Source organism: Uloborus diversus, chromosome 8, assembly GCF_026930045.1.
Source record: "Uloborus diversus isolate 005 chromosome 8, Udiv.v.3.1, whole genome shotgun sequence".
Lineage (NCBI taxonomy): Eukaryota > Metazoa > Arthropoda > Arachnida > Araneae > Uloboridae > Uloborus > Uloborus diversus.
Genome location: NC_072738.1, coordinates 13,689,539 through 13,716,356, shown reverse-complemented (window position 1 = coordinate 13,716,356; position 26,818 = coordinate 13,689,539). Strand labels below are relative to the sequence as shown.

General features: G+C 33.8%; 2 protein-coding genes across 2 annotated transcripts; both read left to right on the top strand.

Moving 5' to 3' along the window:
* The first annotated feature begins 1,792 nt into the window (after positions 1-1,792).
* On the top strand, positions 1,793-3,359 carry LOC129227703 (gastrula zinc finger protein XlCGF57.1-like). The gene has a single exon (XM_054862305.1). The coding sequence runs from the start codon at positions 2,142-2,144 to the stop codon at positions 3,207-3,209; it is 1,068 nt and encodes a 355-aa protein (XP_054718280.1). The 5' UTR covers positions 1,793-2,141; the 3' UTR covers positions 3,210-3,359.
* Positions 3,360-13,775: 10,416 nt separating this feature from the next.
* On the top strand, positions 13,776-14,557 carry LOC129227936 (uncharacterized). Its single transcript, XM_054862558.1, is given in 2 exon segments — positions 13,776-13,830; positions 13,833-14,557. Coding segments are annotated over 2 exon segments (780 nt in total).
* Positions 14,558-26,818: the final 12,261 nt, after the last annotated feature.

Below are 26,818 nucleotides of genomic sequence, written 5' to 3'. Positions count from 1 at the left end.
TAACCAATGTTTTAGGCAGTAGTTCCCAGGGATCCACTTAGTGGTATCTCAGCGTTCAAATCGCTGCGTAGAGTAGAAGTCACTTTCACACAGCACATGAATTGAGCTCTCATCAGCCATATCCATTTGGACACAGGCCGTGTCCAGATTTTCATAAAGGGAGGGGTTTTAAAAATTCTAAATCTTTATCTGAGGAGGGGGAGGGGCGTTCAATCCCTTACAAGTTTTAGTTTTACGTTACATTTTCGATCCCAGTCGGGCATTTTTATACCAGTAAGGATTGCTCTGCCCCAATCCTACCTCCCAAGGATAATTCTGGCTGCATAAGTGACAACAGTATACCTTCTTTTTAATCAAACCTTATTTGTATCTTCAGAAAATCTTGTTCTTTTCATTTCAATGAAATCTGTTCACTATTGGGTATATTGCAATTAGAATTAGAAACTGTCTACAAATTATTTTATAATGCAGCATGCATATCAGGTTTTATATTCTGAAATAATGCTTAATAAAGTAAACAAGAAAGAGCTTATTGCAAATACAAACTACATTACCAAACACAATCACTAATGCATCTTCATAGCTGCACTATATCGTGCCAAATCCATCATGACCTACTTAAGCGATATTAATGCAGTTAAGTAAAGCTTTGTATTGACAAATCATTGAGCTTTTCTTCCACCATAGTTTTTCCAAAATATTTTTCCAGTCGGTAAACCTCCAACAGTCTTTAAATGCAGAACTCCAGATAAAATGTTTTTTCTTTCTTTCTTTCTGTTTTAAGAAGCGCTGCACACAAGCTTTCACATTAAAACTAATTAAAATTCAAATATACATGTTCTTTGTTTGGCTTTTTATTCTTACCCCAATGAGAGCTGGGTTTAACTCCTAAAACCCTCCCCTTGGACACTGCCCTGTTTGGACAATTCATAATTTATACACTTTGTAAAAAATAAATAAAATTGAAGCACACTTTGCTTAGGAATTTCAAAGACTCATGTATCCTTTTCAAAGACTAAAGAACAATTAAGAATTATTTCAGGCACTTCATGTGTCCTTTCCAGTCTCAGAAATTTAGTACTAGATTGTAGTTTTACACTATTGTTCTAACTTTGTAAGAAACAACTATTTTAAACAAAAACAACTATAGATTTCTAATTACAACAACTTTTTTTTTCAATTACAAGTAGTGCAGAAAACGGGGGGGGGGGAAAAAGATGTAGTGTAATAATGTTGTAAGATTCCGGGCTGTTGTGCATGGTCTGAGTGTTGTTACTCCACACATTTGGCAGCATCTGCTGCAGCCATCTTCAGTGTTAGCGTGATGGAGGTGGGGTAGGTATACCTCCCAGATTGAAAGCTGCTGATCTGAATTGCAGTTGGCTCTCTATTTAACGACTTTCAAGGGACCACAAAAAATCGTCCTTAAGTAGAATACATTCTTAAATAGAATGCTTTTAAAACTACAGTGCAGCATCTGGGACCATGAAAAGTCGTCTTTAAATAAAGTCATTAGATAGAAAGTCGTTAAACAGAGAACCAACTGCATGAGCTTAATGTTCCTAAACGATCTTTTGAAGTGCACAATTTTGAAAAAAGAATGTGTATGATAAAATTGAAATTTTTTTCCACTCATTAATTACTGAATACATTCTTTTTCTTTTTTTTTTTTTTTTTTCAGATTCCTGCTGCCTTGATTTCGAGAATCCTAAATGTAACTTTGCTTTAACATTTTATACCCAAATACAAGCTCAACTTTGATCTTTTGAGGGAGTGATAACAAAGAAAACAGAATGCCAAGTAAGTTGGAATAACTTGATCATCATCACAATAAGTGAATATTTGAGTGGAAATTATTATGCCCTTTCTTCTAAAATACAATGGACATTAAAGTTTCTTTAAAAAATATTTGCCGTTGCCTCATACCGCTGGATGTTTACTCAAAGATGTGAGGCAATGCTGTTCAATCAGCTTTGAATTGAGCAAATTTCATTCTTGGGAGTATTCATTTTGAAGTGTTTGTGCAAACTCCTGTGGTTTGTAAAAAAAATAAAAATACTTATGCTATTTTAATATATTTGCCACTTTCAAAAAGAAATAGTTGTTCAAAAAGAGCTGATTAAGCTCAAACTACAAAAAATATGCATACCTGTAATGAGTGTAACAAATCATTTACAAAGACTACAAGTCTGAAAATGCATATAAGATTGCATACTGGGGAAAAGCCTTTTCCTTGCACAATTTGTGATAAGTCTTTTGTTAGAAATGCAACTCTAAAAAAGCATTTGTTAGCGCATAGCGGGGAAAGAGCATTTGTTTGTGATATCTGTGGCATGTCATTTGCTCAGAAGGTGCACCTTACCAATCATTGTAAGGTGCATACCGGTGACAGGCCGTATGTTTGTGATATTTGTCAAAAGGATTTTTCAAAGAGCACCAATCTCAAAAGACATTTGAAAACGCATTCCGGAGAAAAACCTTTTCGTTGTCGTTATTGTAAAAAAGCATTTATTCAGAAAGTGACACTGGAAACACATTTGAGAACGCATCGTAAAGAAAACCCAGACTCAGGTTTGTCAGAAGAAAAGACGCATAAGTGTGATTATTGTGCAAAAGCATTTGTGCATGTGCAAAACTTGAATAACCATCTTCTGATACGTCACGAGGGAATGCCATTTTTTTGTGACTTTTGTAAAAAGTCTTTCACTTTAAAAGCTAACTTGCGAGCGCATATGAAAGTACATACTGGTGAAGCGCCCTTTGTCTGTGAATTTTGTAAGAAAGGTTTTTCTTGGAAAGCAAATATGCTGACCCACATGAAAATGCATACGGGTACAAGATCGTTCTTGTGCGAGTTTTGTGAAAAGTCATTTTATACAAACGGAACCTTACAAAACCATTTAAAACTTCATACATCAGAAAAGCAGTACCCCTGCAGCCAGTGTGAGAAGAGGTTTACAGCGCCCTCACAGGTCAAACGCCACGAAAGATCGCATACCGGAGAGAGACCGTTCCTTTGTACATATTGTGGCAAGACCTTCAGTCAGAATATTCACCTGATGGAGCATTTGAGGATACATACAGGAGAGAAGCCTTATACTTGTGATTACTGTGGCAGGGGATTCAGTGTAAAGATAAACCTGAGAAACCATTTAAAACTTCATACAAGAGACCTAGAAATGAGCACGAATAGCCTGGTGCCTAAATGACATGTTTTGATGATGAAATAAAATATCAAAGTTGGACATACATCTATAGTAGTACCTCGATTAACTGAGATTTCTGTTAACTGAGCAGATAATGAAGTCTTTTTTTGTTTTTTATAAAGTAATGTAAATTTAATAAAATGATGAATTTTCAATTTGAAAATAAAACATTTTCTGGAATTTGTTTTTTTTTTTTTTTTTTTTTTTTTAAATTCATCTTTCAGTATAAAACTTGGATTGTTAAAAAATAAAATTCAAGTGACTTTTTAAAACTTACTACAAGTTAGTTACAATTGGATCTGTTTAACAACGCTTTGTTTAACGACTTTCTCTATTTAACAACGGTTTTTCATGGTCCCAGATGATCCACTATAGTGTTAAAAGCATTCTACTTAAAAACGATTTTTTGTGGTCCCTTGAAAGTCGTTAAACAGAGAGCCAATTGTATTTTCCAACACTTGTTTTTTAACTAAAACAGTATTTTTTATATGTTCATGTCTTAAAAATATTGTATTTATAATTTATAAATTTTAAAACTTAGCGATCTTAACAAGTTTTTACACTAAGTTTCTATTAACAGAGATTTCCAACATCCAAGGTACTAGCGGTTCATCCCAATTAGCTCGGATAATTGAGATTCTACTGTATTTTTATGTTTGAGGCAGTGAGAAACAAAGGGATGTAAGTCCTAAAATTAAAAATTTGGAGATGACCAATGGAAAAGGATCATTTCCTCTGTTTTGGGGCAAAAGATAGTACTAGTAGCCCTGATAAGTGCTGTTATGTAACACAGGGTGGCGACAGATCAGGGAAATCAGGGAGATCAGGGAAAAGTCAGGGAACTTTATCACTCAGGGAAAAATCAGGGAAATATCAGGGAATTTTGAAAAAATAACAAAAAATCAGGGAAAATTGATCAAATGAAAAAAAAAAAAAAAATTCCCTTGCAAAATGAAGTACTTTGGTTCCCTAAGAATTTTTCGCCAATTATTTGTTTTAAGAAAGTAAAATTAATGAGGTACGATTATACAGTGCTGAATATTTGTGCATCTTTTTTCCTCAAGGTCAAAGTATTAAATCTAAGGATGAGCTTTTTAAGATTGATTCTGTGTCTGTAGAGTTGTTTATTTTACTTAGCTTGAATTTTCCTTCACACATTCCATGCTATGTAAAATAAACAACCCAACAGACAAAGAGAAAGCCGTCATTAATGACTTTGCTCCCTTGCTTTTACTTATTATTGTCTTGAAGTAATTAGCATACTAATATATCACGATTTCAAGAAAGGATTTTTATTTTTTAAATTAATGCTGAAAAAATCTTTAAAGTTATCACTTGGCATTTTTAATTTAATTGCTAAAATTAATTTTGACTTTTTTTTTTGCCATGTTATTATTCCCTGTTACTTCAGATTATCAAATATCTTGAAAACTAATTTCTGCAGATACTACCGTTTACCTGCACACGGTGCAGTATTTTTTACGTTAGTAAAACTACATTACTTGTATAATTTAACTATCATTTGCTACTCTTGCAATAACAATTATACTACTTGAAAGTTCAGTACAAGATTATTTCCATTTAAATTTTTTAGTTTTATCATGATTAGATATGTCTTTAAGAGTGGTTTTAATAAGTTCTCTTAGAATTCTTATGTTAACTGGTTCCTGGAAGTGAAGTATTTGTTTTAGATTTCCTATAATATTTCTCGGTCGATAATTTAATAACTATTTTTACCAAAAAAAAGGAGCATCTTTTCAAAAAATTATTTTAATTAACAGCTTAAACCGTTTTAAATGCTGCATTTTATTTAATATGCAATGCCTTTCAGTAGGGCAAAGAAAGGAAACCATTATCATTGGTATCGTAAATCAGGGAAATTTGGTGAACTTAATCAGGGAAATCAGGGAAAAGTCAGGGAACTTTTTTTTCCTGTTCCTGTCGCCACCCTGTAACATGATTTTAAGAAATCCTTCAATGAAGTTCTACCTAGAACTGGAAATTTGAATGCATTTTATTCAAAACTTGAAAATGTCTACTTACATCGCTTTGCTTCTCACAGCATCATTTGTTATTCTGTTTTATTTGAAGTCATTTCTACCAGTGTGACCTTGCATTTGGTGTGTGAATGATTTGAAGCTCACACATGGTGTTTTCCATTTCACTAACTGATAAGAAAACCTTTTGATTCATTTCCATCTCATTAATTTTAAAAAAAGGCATTTATAATGTTTAAAGTCTGGCTACTAAACTTAAAATGTGTGCTGGACAACTAGTTACAAATTGAAAATTTGAGTTTTCTTACCGAGATGATGTTGAAATTAAAATTTAGTGTGAAAAAAAGCAATTTTTAAGGTTAAAAATATAGCATTTTTGACCCAGTTTGGTCACACATGACATTTATTATTCTTAATTATCTTATACATATAAAATCTGAGTATCTATCTATCTATCTATGTCCAAGCTTCTTCTCCCGAACGACAGTGAACTGACCATCGAACCAGGTATCAATGGATTCGTAATCCTCCCGTCTTCATGTTGTGCTATTTAACATAATTCTCCGATAATAATTAGCGGAGATATCAATTAAAAATTATTAATTATGACTCCTAGATTTCAAAATAAAATCCATATTTTTCGAAGGCTTTCCTCCATTTAAATTATTATTCAGTGCTTCAACTCAATTTTCCGGATGAACGCTTTTATTAAAATTTACAGCGTGAAGAAAATCATTGAAAAGAAACATCTGTTGCAATTTTTTTTCTCGAATATAAAGAAATAAAATTAGGCTTTTGTTTTAAGGCTTTTCCTGTAATCAGGGTGTTTAAGTTGTTTACTTTTCGATTATTTTGCCGTAATCTGCAGCAAAATTTTGCTGTTTTTTTTTTTTTTTTTGTTCAAGCCTGATTGTTAAATACGCGTCACATGACATAACTTTCATTTTCGAGGAGGACCGTGCACGTCGTAAAGTAAATGAGTGATTTACATGCAGTTTATTTTTAGTTACCTAACCTTAGTTAAACCTTGCTTTACGCGCATTTATTTATTCCTTAACGCGTTAGAAACTAGTGTCAGTGTACTACAAAAGCATCAACTGGACTGCTCTTACATTTTTTAGGTAGCCCGTGCAACGCCAGGCACGCAGCTAGTTCTCACATAAATACTGTTCTTTGACTGAATTGAAATTACTAATTAATTGAATATTTCTTTTTTTTTTTTGTGGTCAGTATACACAGTCTAATCAGCTGGCTAATAAGTAATCATTTAATTTTTGCTGTTTGAAACCCTATTTTATTTTTACGTATACAACAGTTTAACCTTAGAAATCCAAACTGAGCCCCGTACCCCGTATGGATTCCAAAATGTATTTACTGGTTGGCCTTTTAAAAGTCTTGCTATTAGCTCAATAGTGATCTGAAAATATTTGTTTTAAGTTAAAAATTAAGCATTTTTACCTTTGTTAAAGTATAAGTTTGTAATAGGTCATCTATGTTACAGTAGCAGGAAGATGGTCCTAAGTATGTACAGCACAGTACAAAAAAGTTCAAAGCGAGTGTGCTAACACTAATGCTTGGTTTATATAATAAAGTACTGGGCTGTACTATACATTATGCTCAAGCTTTGATAAAAAGTGCTGTCATTAAAAAATTAATTTCGCTTTTGAATTATTGTTATTGGTTTTTCCTTTTTTTTCAAAATCTTAATGTTAGCCCTTCACTTCACAAGCTGTTCGGATTATCCGAAATTCTGGATTTCCAGTGTTCAAATTTTCAAGATTCCTCTTTATTGATCATTTTAACAATTTAATAAAGTAGTAATTTTGTATCACGTCCAATTTTTAAATAACTTTTGTTAAACTTTACAAATCATTTAAAAAGAAATTTTTTTTATCTTACTAAAACTTAAAGTATATTGAATGCCAATTTATCAACAGACTTTTTTTCGGGGACAATTGTTTGTTCACAAGTTTTGTTACTGTGAAATATATTCATTTAGCCTTCGCTTTAACATTGTACAAGATTACTTTATAATTCAGTTATTCAAAACACTATTAGAAAAGTGACTTGTGTATTTTTTATTATGTAATTATTATTATGTATTTTTATTCAAAAATATGATATTTTCGAAAATATCCGACATTTTGATATATATTGGATATTTTGATATATATCCGATATTTTCAATCGACGCAAATTAAGGTCTTCTAAAAAGTAAAAGCATCAAATCACTCTTTATTTTCTTATATTATTTTTGCAATATGTGAACTTAAAATTAAGTTTTCTTTCCTTATTTATATCTAATAATAATTCATTTTACATTTTTATCAATTTTATTGGATTTAATTTAGCATTGGCTATTATACTCATTTTTGATATGATTCAGAAGATAACATTGATATGATTCAGAAATAAAAAATATGCTTTAGTCCATGCACAGTCATTAGGCATTTTCTTTTCTAACCAACTTTTAATATTTAACTAGGCACTTTTAATATTACTTAAAATTGTTACATTACTAATAATTTTATGAATATAAAATAATTATGTTATTTTGCTGTATTAGTGATGTATTAATACATCATAAAAATATAGTGCATAACCTTTTGGATATTTTTAATAATAAATGAACAATATTACTATGATTAATATAATTTTTATATCAAAAACACTGTAGTTGAAAAAATAAATATTGAAAATATCAAAATATCATGATATTTTTAAATAAATATGATATATATCGTGATATATATCAACTGATATATATTGGCAAACCTTGATTTGAATCAATGAGTTTGAAAACCAGTCGTCTCCATCAAAGCAAATTTTGATTATAGATAATTTTTTTTAAATTCCATCACTCCTATCAGATTATTACTCATATTGCTTCATTTAAAAAATATTTAAAATTTGGTGGTGACTGCATCATCGTTATTTCAGCGGATGACTGCAGTATCTGCAGAAATAATAAGAATACGAAAAATACTTTTTTCTAAACTTAAAACAAGTTATTCAGTAAATATATAAGTGTATTATTAAAAAGAAAAGCGTATGAATATTGCAAAGGGTGTTTTTTTAGAGGTATAGAACTTTAAATCGGGATCACTATTTTATCTGTGGGCCATTTTGTGTTTAGTTTGGTTTGCCATTTCATCATGAATAGACAACAGGACGGTGCAATACACCACACAGCGTGTGTCACAATTGATTTATTGAAAGAAATTTCGGTGAACGAACAATTTCGCTTAATGGACCCGTGAATTGGCCTGCGAGATCATGCGATTTAACTACGCTGGACTATTTTTTGTGGAGCTGTGTGAAGTCTCAGGTCTACACCGATAAGCCACAGACAATTGACGCCTTGGATAAGAGCATTCGCCACATATCACTCACATACGGCCCCCATTGCTGCAAAAAGTGATAGAAAATTGGACTTCCCGATTAGACCTTCTCCAAGCCAGCCGAAGTGGCCATATACCAGAAATCACATTTAAATAAAAATGGCAAAGAATCATCTTTCGAATAAAGCCAAATTCATGGCGATTTATATCATTTAACGGTGTTTTATTTGAACTTAAAGTTCTATACCTCTAAAAAACACCCTTTACATTTTTCATAGTATAGCTTCTAACCTGCGGAATTGGACCATGTTCTTGCAATGTACTATGATATAAAAACAACATGTACTTAAAAAAAATGAAGACTTTCCCGGACGCCAAGGAGCTTGGCTCCTTTTTCTTTTTTTTAAATTGGAATTCAGACGAATTTCTTATATGTGTTCTGCAGAAAGTAGAACCCCTGCACTTTTTTTTGTTAGAAATTAAACCATGGTTGTGATACATGAAAATCACCGCCAGCTCAGTCATTTCCAGCCGAGGCATGAAGTTTCGTGCTTATTAGCACTCATCAGCCCGGCATAGGAAAGTGACTGAGCTGGAGATAGGAAACCTCTTAAGGAAGCCAAGAGTGTCAAACAAACTGGTAGCTAGTATAGAATTAGCACAGACCAGACGAGTAACCAAAGCAATGGTTCGGTTCAACTCGAAGATTGAAGGCAAGGCATGGTATATTCAGTAAATTACCACCCATTAGCAAGGGCTAAAGCAGAAATACATGAAAATGGTCTGTGCTAATTCTATATTAGCTACCTTTTTCCTTTGTTTGGCACTCTTGGCTTCCTTAAGAGGTTTCCTATCTCCAGCTCAGTCACTTTCCTATGCCGGGCTGATGAGTGCTAATAAGCACGAAACTTCAGTCCTCGGCTGAAAATGACTGAGCTGGCAGAGATTTTCATGTATTTCTACTTTAGCCCTTGCTAATGGGCGGTAATTTACTGAATACATGGTTGTGATGTTAGTCTCATAATTAAAATTATACTACTGCTGTATGAAAGTGTTCAAACTGATTCTGCTATTATACTTCATTGCATATCTATACTAATAAAATTATAAAGAGAGAGGGCGAATTTTTGTGTGTTTATTTGTTCGAGGTAATCTCCGGAGCCATTGCAACTATTTGAAAAATTCTGTCACTGTATGAAATGTGCCTTCTTAATGAGTGACATAGGCTATTATTCGAAAAAAATCCGATAAATAGTTCTTTTTTTATTCCAATTTCCGCCGAAATTTCATGTAAATTACCTATTTTTGGTTGTTAAAGGGGTGAAAAATTACTTGAACATATCAATATTATGTATCGTTGAAAAGGGTAGAATTTTCCGTGTTCTAAGCAATGTATTTCAATGCTCTAACTTCATTATGACTGTGAGGACTCTCCTCTTCTCTATTCGGCGGCGCTAGTGTCGCGCCTTCTCTATGTACTTTAACTTCTATGTTGTGCTTCCGGAACACAGAGCAGCGCCATGTTTAATACTGTAAATACGTGTATATTCGAATAAAGTAAATTAAGTGTTTCTATCATATTTGTGCTATCCAGTAACATTGCCTCTTCAATTATATGACGGTCACCACAGTTAGTTGGCGACGATGGAAGAAAATAAGGAAGAAATGACCAAGAAAACGTAAAAGTTTACAATTCGGCGAAATCGAAAACAGCCGTCAATTCGTTTCAACATCGAAGATTCTCCAGGTACTCTTATTTGTTTTTTCTTTTCAAACTGTGACTTTATTTTCAAAATATGGATGCTGAACAGTTCAATACATTCATGGCTGCATTTACCCAGCAGCAACAGGCAATGTTAGCACAAATCGAAAAGCACTTGTCGAAAGAACATTCGAATGAAACTTCAATAAATTTAGTCAATGTATCTCCGTTCGAGAATTTTGATTCCAAACGCGAAAAATTTTCATGCTATTTAGAACGTTTTGATAATTACTGCACTATGAAAGGCGTTACTGACAATGAAAAAATTTCTCAACTTTTATGCGTGTCCATAGGTTCGACACACTACAACAACTTAGCAGCTTTCCTTGGACCGGAAAAGCCTGTCAAGCAGCTAGAATACGAGAATTTAGTCAAAGCATTTAAACAAATGTTGATACCAAAAAGGAATGTTGTTGTTTCGCAGCATTATTTTCTAAATATTTACCAAGAAGATCGTCAATCGATTGCAGAATTTGTCGCCGCTTTACAGCGCGATGTAGCCGACTGTGAATTCTCAGTAAAATGTGAATGTGAAAAATCTGTCCAAATTGCAGATGTGTTCCTACGTGCACAATTCATTCGTGGCCTACGTGACGATTGGTTGCGTGAACAAATATTACAGTCGGATAAAACAACCTTCGATGATATTCTGTCAAAAGCAATTGCTCTCGAAGCTTCAAAAATCGAAAGTAAAGAACTTACACAAAAAAATTCTTCACGTCAAACGCCATTTGATACTAATAAAATTTCCAGTTCTTCTACACGTCCACGTCAAAAAAATCGTTCCAGTTCTTTATCTAATTATCAAAGGCAAAAACCGGATTATAAAGCTCTAGGCATAGAAAATCTTTGCATAAGATGTGGAAGGAATAACCATAAAGTGAAAGAATGTAAAATCAATAAACAGAAATTGAAATGCGGATCCTGTAAAAAAATAGGACACGTCAGCAAAGTCTGTATTACAACTCTACTAAAGATGCCACGCCAGCCAGGTAATTCCAGTTCCATGAATTCTCTTCACACTGTTACGCCTGAAGCATACAATCAAGAAATGACATACGGGATTAATTCTATAGACTGCTCTTCTACACAATTTAAAGTCATTGACTTATTCGAAGTTTCTCAGGATACTGACAAGTACATAGTTCCTGTTCATCTCAACGGGAAGTTACAAAATTTTGAAGTCGATTCCGGAGCCAAATTTTCACTATTGTCAGAGACTGATTTCAATCGCCTAAATTTAAATTTACCCTTAGAAAATTCTAATATTGCATTTCGCACATATTCTGGGGATATCATTCAATCTAAAGGAAAAGTACATGTTAATGTTGCATTCCGAGGCAAGAAAATTTTTGGAGAACTTCACATCGTTCCAGCAGGATGTGCGGCTCTTCTTGGTCGTCAGTGGATTCGAGGATTAGGAATTGATCTTCAACAAATAGACGCAGATACATCGAATACTTCAGTTCAAAGATCACCTGTTCACCAGGTTAATCCTATCAATGCACTCATGGATAAATTTTCACCACTTTTCGAAGAAAGAGTCGGATGTGTTCCCAATTTCAAAGTTTCTCTTCAACTTCGAGACGGAGTAAAACCCGTTTTTACAAGGGAACGTGATGTTCCTTATGCTCTCCGGGAACGTGTCAACAAAGAGTTGGACTCTCTGGAAGCAGATGGAGTAATATCATTAGTTCCTGCAAGTGACTGGGGGTCGCCATTGGTAGTAATTCCCAAACCAAATGGTGGTGTCCGGTTATGTGTGGATTACAAATGTGGTGTAAATGAACGTCTAATTCAATCAAATCACCCAGTAAGAAGAATAGACGATGTATTTCATAGCCTCCGTAATTCCAGATATTTTTGTAAATTAGACCTTTTCAAAGCTTACCTTCATCTAAATGTTGACGAGGACAGCAGCATGATCCAAACCATTTCAACACATCGTGGTACCTATCGCATGCATAGGATTAGTTTCGGAATCAAGACGGCTCCATCTGAATTCAATCGCATTCTTTCTCAAATTCTTAAAGGCTTACCGAAAACAGAATCATATTTCGACGATATCATTGTACACGGAGAAACACTAGAAGAATGCACTAAGAATTTAGAATTTTGCTTACAACGACTGTATGATTATGACCTTCACTTAAACAAGCAAAAATGTTCTTTTTTTCAAGAGAAAATCGAATATCTCGGACATGTTATTGAATACAACAAGATAAGCAAATCTCCAGAGAAGGTCCGTGCTGTTCAAGAAATGCCAAGGCCATCAAATACCGATGAAATCAGACGATTTTTGGGACTTGTAACTTATTATTCCCGTTTCATTCCAGACTTTTCAACGATTTCATATCCACTTCGATGTCTACTTAGGAAAAATGCACCTTGGTTTTGGAGCGCCAGTTGCGAATCAGCATTTATAAAACTGAAATGTGAACTTTGCAGTGATCGGGTACTAATTCCATTTGATCCCAGTTTACCAATTATCCTGACTACTGATGCAAGCCCTACTGGAATTGCTGCAGTACTGAGTCACTCTACAGAAGGCGTAGAACGACCTATTGCCTATGCTTCTCGTGCACTCACCAGTTCTGAACAAAATTACAACCAGTTAGATCGAGAGGCCTTAGCTATCATTTTCGGTGTGACGCAGTTCTTCAACTACGTATTTGGCAAACCTTTCAAGCTGGTTACCGACAATGAAGCACTTACAAGAATTTTTCACCCGCACAAGGCTCTTCCTCGGATGACTTCAGCAAGATTGCTTCGATACGATATGCTTCCTACTTATCAAGTTTTGATTACTCTGTACAATTCAAAAAGGGATCTGAAAATCAAAATGTTGATTGCTTGTCCAGGGCACCAGTTCAAAAGCCCGAAATGTCAGTTGATGAATTCATAGGCGAAGAAGCAAATCAAGTATACGCCAAAAATATATTCCAGATTTCAAGTCAACAAATAACATCGCTGACCATCCAGACTGAAACAGGACAAGATGCAGAACTGAAGGAAATAATAAAGAAGCTAAACAACACTTGCGAAGATTCAGAATTTACATTGCTTGATGGCATTCTTTTCCGAGGGGACAGAGTCGTAATTCCAAAAGGTTTACGTTCTACAATACTGGAGGAACTTCACGAAACTCATTTGGGAATAACGAAAATGAAGCAACTTGCAAGAAAATATGTTTATTGGCCAGGAATTGACTCCGACATAGAAAAATTAGTCAAGGGGTGCAAAGGATGTGCACTAACCAAGTCAAATCCACCAAAGGTGTCTATCCATCCATGGGAACTTCCAGCAAATAATTGGGACAGAATTCACATCGACTATGCTGGCCCGTTCGAAAACTACTACTTCTTGGTGTGTGTCGATGCCAAGTCTAAATGGGCAGAAGTTGAAGTTATCAGAGATGCCCCAACAAGTTCTAAAACTATCCTTCTACTTGAAAAAATTTTCTCTTCTCATGGATATCCATATGTTATTGTATCCGATAATGCTCAAATTTTTCAAAGTGACGAATTTCACACCTACAGTTCCAATCATGGAATTTTCCAAAAGTTTATAGCTCCAGGGCACCCTGCAACAAATGATCTTGCAGAAAGAAATGTGCAAACCTTAAAGAGGAAATTAAAAGCTTCATTCCTCGAACAAACTTCAATACCATTCAAGGTTCAAAACATATTGTTTCGCTATAGAGCAACCCCTCTAGCTTGTGGCAAGTCTCCAGCTGAATTATATCTAAACAGAGAATTTCGTATTCGCTTGAACTCTATCTTCCCATATCATCCAACAACATCAAAAATTTCCAGTGGTCCTGTGAGATCTTTTAAAGTGGGGGAGAGAGTCCAGGTTCGAGTCTTCATAAACAACCGAAACGTCTGGCAGTTTGGAAAACTAATAAAAAAGTTTGGTTCACGCCATTATTTGATTAGGCTAGACTCAGGACGACAACTAAAGCGACATATTAACCAACTGCATTCGACCGGTGTGCCAATGCACCTTGAGGAGGACCCTTCTCGAGAGTGCCGTTCTAATGTTTCCAGTGATTCAAGACAACGAACTGTGGTTTTTGATGTTCCACGGATTTCAGACAAAGCTCCTGCAATCTCCTGTGACAACCAGAATGTTCCCGCGGCATCCCAGAATACCAGCCAACCTATTGTGCCAGTGCCTCGCCGCTCTCAAAGGAATATAAGACTTCCTTCATACCTAAGGGACTATCAATTGTCTAAGGTTCTTAATTAAGTGGGGGAGACTGTGAGGACTCTCCTCTTCTCTATTCGGCGGCGCTAGTGTCGCGCCTTCTCTATGTACTTTAACTTCTATGTTGTGCTTCCGGAACACAGAGCAGCGCCATGTTTAATACCGTAAATACGTGTATATTCGAATAAAGTAAATTAAGTGTTTCTATCATATTTGTGCTATCCAGTAACATTGCCTCTTCAATTATATGACGGTCACCACAATGACAGTAGTAATTTGCATTTTTAGCTCGGAACTTTTTAGGCTTATCTGAAAATTAGGCACTACTTTCCTCATTAAATCTATCAATAAAAAGTGAAGAAATTGTCCCACAGTTTTCTTTTTGACACTATTGGAAAAAGCGACATTCTTTTACTCCAATAATATCACGACCTATGGTTGATAAAATAATCTTCTATCTCCAAAGGAAAAAAATTTACAAACCCTTAAAAATCTAGTTCGTATAAATCTAATCTCCATTAAAATTACTGATGTTTTGTTTCGCATTGCCATCGCATTGTCTTTTAGCTTCGCATCATTTTAATTTCTTAAAGGTCCACAAACTTAGCGCCATGGAATTATAATCAATGGGGAAATGTTTTCAACAATTCTGCTTATTTTACGATCTACGTTATGATAATTCCCTCGGACAATGTAGAAATTGTGGGAAGAGTTTGAAAACTAGGAGTTTTAGCAATTTTCCCAATTGTCGCCAAATTTGTGGACATAGAAGACCAAGAGCAAATGTACATCGGCAATGGCCTTGCTGATCGTGACAGAAGCAAACAATTATGGCCCGTAATTGAAGACAGCGCCAAACTCCCAGTTATCGAAATATCTTCGAAATTACTAAAGAAAAGAAACCAGTGCATCGTAAAAGCAGGGGCTGGGGTGGAAGTTGTATTTGTACACGCTTTTACATTTAATTCTAAAGAACATTACTATGATTTTGCTTTCAAAACTTAATGATATTGTTAAAGGTTCCGGTGCAGCTTCAACGTTCTTGAAAGGACGACACAGTTCTTGAGAAACACACAGGAGATTTATTTACACTATGCACAGGAAAGATCGTTAACAACTGCTAAATTAATCATCAGCAATTAAGCAAATATCAATCAAGACCGTAAACTCTATGGTTACACACGTATTTTCAGCCAAATACAGCGAAATGCCTCGCAATAAACAGAGCTAATACGCTCTCAGTACAAATTCTCAATCGAGACTGACTTTTTATCATGCGGGACGCTTTTTATAGACATCAAAAGAGAACTCTCAAATATTACACAAGATTCCCGAAAATCATAGACCATTATTTTATTTCTTTCCATTCACAAATTTTATCATTCAGAAATGAGGAGACCGTATACTTCGGCCGAATTTACGGGGGCTGTATATTTATTACAAGAAACTATTTACAGGTTACATTACTACAATAATTTTAGATGAAAGATAATTTAATAAACGCCAAATTTAGCTAGATTACGACAAATTAATCACAAAAATAATTACTATTCACAGAATTTGTAACAATTTCCAAACAAAACATCAATGTGAAAAATAGCCAAGTTCGATCGAAATGAGGTCCTGGGTAGATGGTGCCACCAACAAGATTCAGATCTTAACGGATAACAAGTTCCATAGCAGTTCCTCATGGAAATTAGACTGCCCCTTGTTCTTCAATTCATTTTGAAAACAATTTTTTACTTTATTTGATCCCAGATTTAAACTTGGCAAGTTACTTTATAATTAGAGTAGTCGAATGTTTTGGAAATTGTTTATTGACGACCAAAACTTGCCGCAAGTTTAAAATCCGGAATCAAAGAAAATAAAAAAATTGTTTTCTGAATGAATTGAAAAACATGGGACAATCCAACTTCTATGAGGAACAGCTATGGAACTTGGTACCCGTTTAGATCTGAACTATTTTATCGGTGACACCGTCTACCCAGGGCCTCATTTTGATCGAACTTGGCTCCTTTTCACATTTATGTTTTGTTGGGATTTTATTTTACAGTGATCCACAGCCCTGCTATTTTAATTACAATAGAGAAAATAATGCCTTTTAGTTCAGAGCAATTCCATGTTTTTTTTTTAAATTTATTTATAAATTTATTTATTCTTTTTTTTTTTTTAAAGGCTTAAGCGATTACATTGAAATTATTTTTATTTCAGCTGACTTCTTTTTTCTCTTCACTTCATTGTTCAAATATGAAAAACAAGACAGAGAAAAAAAAAAATTCTATTCCTTTTTCCTCAATGGTTGTGCTATTTTCTGCTCCATGATGAAATGACTTTTCTGAACCAAGTTTTTGCACTTCTTAGAAGAAAACGACATTTTTGTGAAATTGTATATTTAATTCAATCTTTTAACAGACGAATACTTTCGTAATAGAGAAGTAACAATAAGAAACTGTTAATTTAAATAATTTTTCAGGCACTAGGTTGACAAATTCAAGTTTATGCGTTTTTAATGGAATGACTGTGATAGAGTGGCTTTTAAAGTCCATTTATTACTATAAAAATGACCATATTTTTAATTAAGTTAAAAATTGTTGCCTTTAACTTATATGACACCACTGTTGTTCTTTACATGTCCATAGTTAACAACCATGGAAGGATTGAGGGCCATTGCCTCGAGATTTCGGACTTTTTTATTTATTCACACATAAGACAACATGAGAAAGATTTTCAGCATAAAGAAAGGAAATAACACCATTCAGAGCATCCTAGGTTATCGAACCCATGTTTACCTTCATTTGAAGCGAAGTTTCTACCACAAAGCCACAAAGGCCCCCAAAGCATAAAGAATTGATATGATTACAAAATCATATCAATAAATTAATGAAAAAATTCTTTCGTAAAAATTGTCATTTTTGTGGAATTGCCCTTCATTGAAATTAAAGGCAGTGAAAATTCGTTTTACATGCATAAAATATGCTTTATCATAAATCTGATTCTTTTAGGAGGAACATATGTACAGGTAGAGTTTCAGCTGATTCAACTGGAGTGAGTATTTTGATGACAAGATTTTTTTCTTCGTTTGCCGTCGTTCTAACTGTAACAGATGTTTCAATAAAATACCTTTTCATCAGGAGCAACACAGATTTTCATTCTGTTCTTTAAGTACTGAATATTTCAACAAAATTATTTATTCTTTGGGTTGGAAGAACCCTTTCTCCTTGAAAATGGTAGATAGCAAGTAACGTGATCATAATCATGTTTTTGTCTGTACAAATACAGTTTATTTTTATGGATTACTTTTTGTTCTGCTTATAAATATTTTGAGAAAATAAATCTAAGTTTAGTGATATTTCTATTTCTTTGCTTCTTCTATTGGCAGCATCTTTCGGATTGGAGATTTAAAAGATATTATCATATTTCTTTAACTTTAAACGCTTTTCTACGGCAATTTTCAATGATTCCAAGCGTATTTAAATTAGATGCTTATTCTCTGAAAGAGAGAATTTTGACGGACAGGTGTAATCTTTATATCAGAATTTTTTTTTAATTACTGTATGGACTACTAGCTTTTGCCTGCGGCTTCGCTCACTTTAATATAGATTATTTTAATCGACTCATGTTAATGGTCAACATAGGCATGTGTCAAATCGTTACCAAAAAATGGTTTGTCCCCAGTTTCACCGACATTTCAAATTTTCTCCCCTCTTTAATATACCAAAAAGGATGATTAAAACTGTAAAACGGGGAGGGGGGTTGAAATGTCGGCGAAACTGGGGAGACACCCAAAAATCACACAATATAAATCAGAAAAAACATTTAAGAGCAGTAAGGAAGTTAGTATGGGTAATTCTTAAAAATTCCAATTCAAGTGAGGACAATAATTCTTATATATAGTCAAACATTTCCCTTATAATCCCGATCACCGTCAAATGGTGTCCAGCGCTACGCCGACTATCTAAATTATTACATATTCTTGCCAAAGAAAGGAGCGGAGCTCTGGTGATGCATCTCCCTCCTGAATAGATAAGGAGAAATACATTTAAAAGTGTGAAGGCAAAAGTTCCAAAATAAGGTCAACAGTCACAACGAATTCTGATTCCAATAACGCCCCTTTAGAGTGAGAGCATCATTTAAAATCCCCATCAGAAGGAACTCAATTGTTTATTACTAATGTCAACGGTCCTGTTTAAAATACCAAAAAGTTCAGAGTAAGCAAAACAGGTTTTCTTCCCCCATTTTAAATTCCCATTTTATATTGAGGACAATAGTACAAAAAACTTCACATTTCGGAAAGAAAATCATTCCCTAAAGTCTCTATTAGAATGGTGATATCAGCGTTTTCAAATAAAATCGACCTCCCTTTGAAAATCTCCGTCATGATTAATTCCAAAAATCTTCATCAGTAAAGGTCCGATAGCAGTCTTTGTTTGAATTTATTATTTTTTCTAATCATATTTTCTTTTTTATGGCATCCTTTGATTCCTGCATTCCAAATAGAGTATGCAGTACGTTTGAGAGTTTAAACGAGAAAAGTTTCAAAAATATTTTTGAAAATATTAATATTATACATTTTCAAAATATTTCATCAAATTGGTCAAATCCATCAGGCTATAATAAGCTATCATAATGCATCAATGGTCAAAACAAAGCGGTTTTTTTTAATATCGAAATGTTGCCTAAATCAACATTGCTGAAGTTAAAAATTTAATGTTTAATTTTTAAACGATGGGCAAACAAACCATCAAATAAGACTAAAAGTTACAATAATAGGAATAAAAACAATATCTTGCAAACAAAATAAACTAAGCCATTTTGAATGGGCCAGAAATTCCCTATAAATGCAATATCGGCTTTAGCCTTGATCCAAATGAGAGTAGCTGTAAAAAAATTATGGATAAAGGGGGGGGGGGGTGACGCTTCAAAGAACACCCCCAGGGTTGCAAACTATTTTATACCAAATTTCACAGCTGCGGTTGCTAAGGGACTGGCCCGCTGCGAGATATCTGAGCACCCACTTCTTTGCGATATTTTTTTTTCCCGAATTAAAGTCCTAAAAGCGTAATTAAAGATGATCCAGGGTAACATTAGGGAGAAAGGAGGTGCGAGGGCCCTCCCACGAAAATTTTCCAAAATCAGTCTCCAGGATTGTAAACCATCTTCTTTTAACATTTAGGGATAACGTTAGGATAGGGTTCAACTACGCTTTCCTGGTAATTTTTTTAATACTGAAGTTCCAAATGAAAAACAGTAGTTTTTGACGACCCTTAACCCTCATGGCGGCGTCCTGGGTATACTTGGGTTGGTCAATGCAGTTTGACATTAAGTGGGCGTATCCAGCCGTTAAGAGTGTTAACAATGTTAGAGTAAGGGGAGTTCAAAAGATTTCCCCCTTAGTTTTTTAGGAATTGAAGTCCTCAAAATGGAATTTAGACCACTATTGACATTGGGAAAAGACGGAGATTCAAATTGGGAAACGCAATTTAAGACTATCTTTGGAAATGGGGAGGTTCGGAGGCTTTCTCCCAGAATTTTTTTGAAATTGAAAAACCCACTTATATACTAATTTTAAGAACAATAAAAAAAAAAAAGATGGGCTTTTGGTATTCTTTTCCTTTACGTACCGTTTTTAGATGTTAGGAGTTTCGAAAATGCAACTCTTGCCTATCATCTAGATGCTAGAGGGAGGAAGGGTTGGGTTTGAGAGTACTTTCCCGGAAACTTTTTAAAACTGAAGTCCTAAAAACGTAATTGTAGACTGATTTACAAAAACGCTGATACGAAATCTGTATACATAAATGGCTACTTCTGTATGTAAGGATGTCCGGGGTAATCTTCAAAATTACTGGACCGTTTTTAACCATTTTTTCACCATAGATAACTACATTCTCGGGAAGAAACATATGCTATAACTTATTCCTGAAAAACTTAGTTTAAAAAAAGTTATGCTGGAAAACAGTAAATTTCATGTAATTTCCCTATTAAATGATTAGATATAAAACCCATTGTTACCGAAATTCGTTGCCTTGCAACAGCAATATTAATAGTAATCATAATGAAAATTTTGAATCAAGACTTCTCCGGAGCAAACATAAATTTAAAGTCATTTAAATATTTGGTCATTAAAAATTTTGGAAACTCTACTTTTTGCACTCTTTAGGAAACATAGAAAAGACCTTTTTTTTTTTTTTTTTTGGGTTGTGTGTGTGTGTGTAGGGGAGACAGTTGTACCTTGACCATGGTGTACCTTGCACCATGCACTGTAATCAGCTAGCGCTTTTACCTAGTGAGGAATCACGGTACTATGTCAGCCATGACAGTCTCTCCACATGCCAGAGCGAGAAGTAGGTTGAAACTCCAGCTTTTATGTGGACAGTGATTGTTTTGTGATTTGTGCAAACATAAGTAAATAATTCCACTATTACTTAAATGAAATTGGACTTTTAAAGACTAGTGTTACCCAACTGATTGACCATTATATTTATTTAGTAAGTTACCGCCCATTAGCCAGGGTTAAGGCAGAAATACATGAAATACACCGCCAGCTCAGTCATTTCCAGCCGAGAACTGCAGTTTCGTGCTTATTAGCACTCATCAACCCGGCATAGGAAAGTGACTGAGCTGGAGATAGGAAACCTCTTAAGGAAGCCAAGAGTGTCAAACAAACTGGTAGCTAATATAGAATTAGCACAGACCAGACGAGTAACCAAAGCAATGGTTCGGTTCAACTCGAAGATTGAAGGCAAGGCATGGTATATTCAGTAAATTACCACCCATTAGCAAGGGCTAGAGCCGAAATACATGAAAATGGTCTGTGCTAATTCTATATTAGCTACCTTTTTCCTTTGTTTGGCACTCTTGGCTTCCTTAAGAGGTTTCCTATCTCCAGCTCAGTCACTTTCCTATTCCGGGCTGTTGAGTGCTAATAAGCACGAAACTGCAGTCCTCGGCTGGAAATGACTGAGGTGGCGGTGTATTTCATGCATTATATTTATTGCCTATCTCGGTAATCTTTACTTTTTACGTAGTTGTTAGGTTAGGATAGCCACTTTTGTATAAACATGCAACCTCGTTAACCTTGAAACCAAGCTCCATTTTGTACCTTGAACCACTGGATCAAGGTACAATAAGTTGTAGTGTTTTTTTTTTTTTTTATTGAAGCAGTAAGAAGTAATGATCCTTGATCCTGACGAAAAAAAAAATGACTTTTAGAGAGGCCGAAAAATATTCAAAATGAGCAGGTTAACCATTACTAGGCATTTAAGAAAGTTGAATGAAAGTGGGGGTCCAATCAACTTGAATACAACGTAAGTTATGCAGTTAAGCAAGTACAAGAGGTTGTCTCAAGCTACCCGAGCATCATGTACCATGAACCAAATAACATAAAATTTGTGGAAAATATACAAAAATAGAAAAATATTTTTTTTATAATCCGAGATATTTTTTTACTTATGCAAAAATGCTTGAAGTTAAGTTTTAATATAACTAAAAACCATAAAAATCACATTCTTTTTTTGAAAACCAAAAAGTTTTAGAAGTGGCCAAAGGTACAATAGTCTCCCCTACTAGGGTAGACCGACCAGTGAATGAACAGTTAAGCGCAATTTCATTTTTTAAAAATCCTAGTAATTTTAAATTCTATACTATACAGATCGTGATAGTTAAAACATTTTAATTGATCTATGTAAATATCTCTAAAAAATCGCGGGAACTTAAATGGTACCGCTTCCGACTTTTTTAGGTGTTAAAAGAAAAAATGGCACAACGACCCAGTGAATGAACACCTCGAACCAGTAAATGAACACAAATTGGTCCAGTGAATGAACATGATAAATTTTGATTCAAAAAGGAACTAAGTTTCTTTGAGATCTATCTATCTATCTGTATAACTATGTATATCTATTTATCTATCTATCTATTTATTTAACTATCTATATCTATCTATCTATCTATATCTATCTTTTTATATCTCTATCTATCTATCAATATACCTTTCTATCTATTTTTCTATCTACGCATCTATCGGTCTATCTCTATATCTATTTACCTATTTATCAATGTACTTATCTATTTTTCTGTCTATCTATCTATCTATATATATATCTACTTATCTATATATGTACTTATCTATCTACTTATCTGTCCACTTATCTACTGATATATATATATATATATATATATATATATATATATATATATATATATATATATATATATATATATATATATATATATATATATATATATATCAATAAATCTATCGATCTACCTACCTATTCTATCTCTATATTTATCTACCTATATATTTATTTACCTCTTATTTTTTTATACATCTATCTTTATATCTTCCTCTATCTATTTATCTATCTATGTACAAACATACATACATATCTACCTATCTATTCTCTCTCCTTGTATATATATTTCTTTTTCTCTATCTACCTGTCTATCTATCAAGAGAGATAAAGATAACTACCTACATCTATAAAGAAAGATAGATGTAGGTGGGTAGGTTAATATACAGATAGAGATATAGATAGATAAAACTCAGTTAAAAGTGCATTGTTTGCAAAGACAAAAATAAAGAAATTATAAAGAATATAATGAAATACATAAATAAATAAGCATATAAAACTATCTGCATTACAAAAAAGTACGAAAATGAAAATATCTCAAAGAAACTTCAAATTTCTTTTTAAATAAAAAGAAATTTTGCCATTCTTCATTCACTGGGTTTTTGCAATTTTTCGTACCCAGTGACTGAACACCCCTCTACCTGAAAATCTACGCATTCTGCATTGACTAAAACAACTTAAATCTATAGCCTAAATATGTATACTTAATTTTTCTCACGTAGAGTTAAAAAATAAAATTTATCGATAAAAATAATATGTATCAAAATAATTGCTAGCACGAAACCAGCCTTATTATTTTGAAATAGAGAAAAAACGATTCACGGCGGTAAAAATTTCAAAATTTTTCCAGGAAAAAAATACGCATCCAAAGTAACCAATCAGGTGTCAGATAGCTTAGAATATCAATAAGGAACGCTTTTGTAGTGAATTTATTCAGAAAAAATTTTTTGGAAGCTTATTTAAAAAAAAAAAACTGACGCGCTGTTCATTCACGCTGGGTGGTGTTCACTCACTGGTCGGTCTACCCTATTTAATGAAATAAACAAGCGCACGGTTTTTTTAGTGATTTTTGTTTTTGTTAGTTCATATTTTGGAAATTCTTCTAATGTTTATATAGTCAAATGTCATGCTTTCTTTTCTAACCGAATATTATTTCGTTCTTTATACTTAGTGCTATTTGATTTTTATAGGTAAGGAAGAAGCTCGATTTTTAATCGCGTCAAAGTGGTGTGTTTTGATTGAGTTCTTTCAGTTAAAACAGAAAACGAATGAAAGTAGCGATTGTTTCTCACAATTATTTCTGACCCAGGCAACGCTGGGCACTTTTGCTAGTTTAAAATTGAAAAAAAAAAAAAACCGGGGCTCGAAGTAATTTGTACAAAAGTTCAAGGATGTACGTGCTATGAGGTCTCCTGGACGTCCTTATCCTTTCAAAAGTTGTTTGACGTCGCTTTTTTTTACTTCCTTTTACAAAAAAGGAAGTATTGTATTCGCAAAAAAAATTTCACTCAAAAATCGACCTTAATTTCCATTTTGCTCACCCCCGAATGAATGTTGAGTTTTTTTTTTTTTTTCCGACTCGACCACCCGTGGATAAGTGCCCAAGAACGTATAGACACCCGAAATATCCAGTTTGACGATTCCCGAGTTAATTACAACGAGTTTACTCGTGACGTATGTATGTGCGTACGTACGTATGTATGTCGCTAACTCAAGAACGATATGTCCTAGAAAGTTGAAATTTGGTACGTAGATTCCTAGTTGGGGTCTTTTGCTCCTTTTAGGGGGGGGGGGGAATCATTGTTAATTTCGATGTAAACGAAAGTGATGTTATAATTTGACGGACACTCGGCGATATATCGCTAGTCTTTTAGTCGCCAAGTTTTGCCGCCAACTTGGCGACAAATTTGGCGAATTTTTATTTTTTAAACTTTGTGTCAATTTGGCCACTGTTGGTGATATTTAGAGGGTAAACTATTGAATCACATTAAAATTTCCAATAATGGGAAAATGACATTAAATTGGAGTAAAAGGAAGTTATGTGATGCACATATCTGCTCGTTTAATTTATAGAGATAGAGATAATGCTCTTAAAGAGCACAAGAATGTTAACAGAAAAAGGAGAAGGAAAAAAAAGAGTTCAAATATAAAAGAAAATTGAGAGTTCAAATAAATTTTGAGGAAACTCAACTGTGCATATTTTTTACTAATAATATTCAGATAGTACAGGTTTGAAGCTTTTTTTTTTTTTCTCTCTAAGTAAAATATTTTGTAAATCAAGACCAATTTTAGAACCGGCAACCGGCATTTAATAAGAAAACAATTTTAATATTTGTTTTCAAAAAGTGAAACAAAAGTTACCTTTTACCCATTTATTCAATAAGCAAATTATATGAAAAACTTAAAAAATACTTAAATACAGTTATTACATTACAAAAATAAGAAAGCAATCAGGTTTGCCATGAATAGCTTTAAACCAAATTTACAAGCAAGCAGTTAATCGCCACAACAGACGATGAAGCATCCTATTAGTCTTTTTATTACGTAGTTAAGATAATTCACGATGACAAACTTTGCAAGAATATGATTTCTCGCTAACACAGACTTGTTCTTTCAGGTGCATTAAGAAAATTTCTTGAAATGAAGTTAACAACAACAAAGTTTTTCTCCTTGAAATGGATTCTCAAGTGTTGTTCTTTTAAGTTTGAAAATTGAGCAAACTCTTGTAACAGGTCTCAGATGAAGGATTTTTCAACAGAACGCACTCTGAAATACCTTTGTACGTTTTCCATTTGAGAAATTCTCTCAGAACGGGCACAGGATCTTTCACTAAAATATTGTTTACTTAGATTGCAGTGGGACCTTAGACAGTAAGGCTACAATGGAAGGCCTTATTACCTGAGGTTGATTAGAGTGGTTCAAAAATACATACAAAAAACAAAAGTTTCTCCTAGATAACGGGACACCCCTCAATATTTTTAGACTCGTTTATAGTAATATACTGGAAGAATTTTTGCTTCCTATTTCAACTGTAAGAGGGTGCTCAAACCCCTCCCCCGAACTTCATTTGTGTGGGGAAGGTGGTTAAGCAAATATGCTGAATTGAAAAAACAATGCTACATATTATCATATACACTAGTAATATGCATATACATTGTAATGAAATAATTATTTACAAAAAAAAAAAAAAAACTGGGGAAATTAAATGTTTTTTAATTTGTGGCATTTTTTATGCTACGGTTAATGTTAAATTAAGGGGTCATTGAGCACCCTCTTAAAATTTAAGAAAGAAGCTAACTTTTACAGCATACTATAAGAAGGCTAAAAAAAAGAAAAATTAATTTGAATTTGGACATCTTGAATTCAAATTATGTTTTTCGCAATCACGAGTGTGTGTATGTAGGCGTGTGTGTTTGTGTGTAAGGGGATATGTGTATGTGTGTGTAGGTATAGTGCCTAGAAAGAGTAGTGTGCCGATCGGCGGGGAAAAAGTGAGGTCAGATCTGAGGAAAATCCAGGTGGCGCTACACTCGAGTAGTACGTTATGCTCCTCAATCAGACTCCTTTTAAATCAGCGATTGCATGCTGATTTCGCAGTTTAAAAGCCCCGTTTTTCGGATTAAACTTATTTTTGCGCATAAGACAAATTCTGTAATAAATGCTAATTGTTAAATGGGTGTTCGTTTATTTTTTGAAGCATATAAAATTACCTTATTACCTTATTATAAAACTACCTTACTTCAATGAAAATAGTAGACTATAAGGGCCCATTCATTAAATATGTAAGGGTCCCGAGGGGGAGGGGGGTTGGAAAAGCCTCTACGTACCCTTACTTGGGGGAGGGTCAAACTCATTCTTACATAATATTTTCCAAGTCGATATTTCACATTAGAAATTGCGCGGTCCAGTGATTTGGCAGAGATTATGTTCCATTTGCGTCTGGAAGGTAAGAAACGTGTTAGGATAAGATGTTTTTTTATTTGTTTTACAAAGAATTTATAGTGTAAAATATAATAAAGGAGTCGCATTGCGTACGGCATGTTTTATTTGTAATTAATATTACATCAAAAAAAAAAAAAAAAAAGTCGAAAAAACATTCAGTTTAGATTCTTTTCAGTAACTATTTCTTTACGCAAAGGTTCAATTTAATAATGTGAATTTAATAACGATT

Bases quoted from the DNA above. Each gene is read 5' to 3' on its own strand.
- LOC129227703 (XM_054862305.1), top strand. From the start codon at position 2,142: ATGCATACCTGTAATGAGTGTAACAAATCATTTACAAAGACTACAAGT.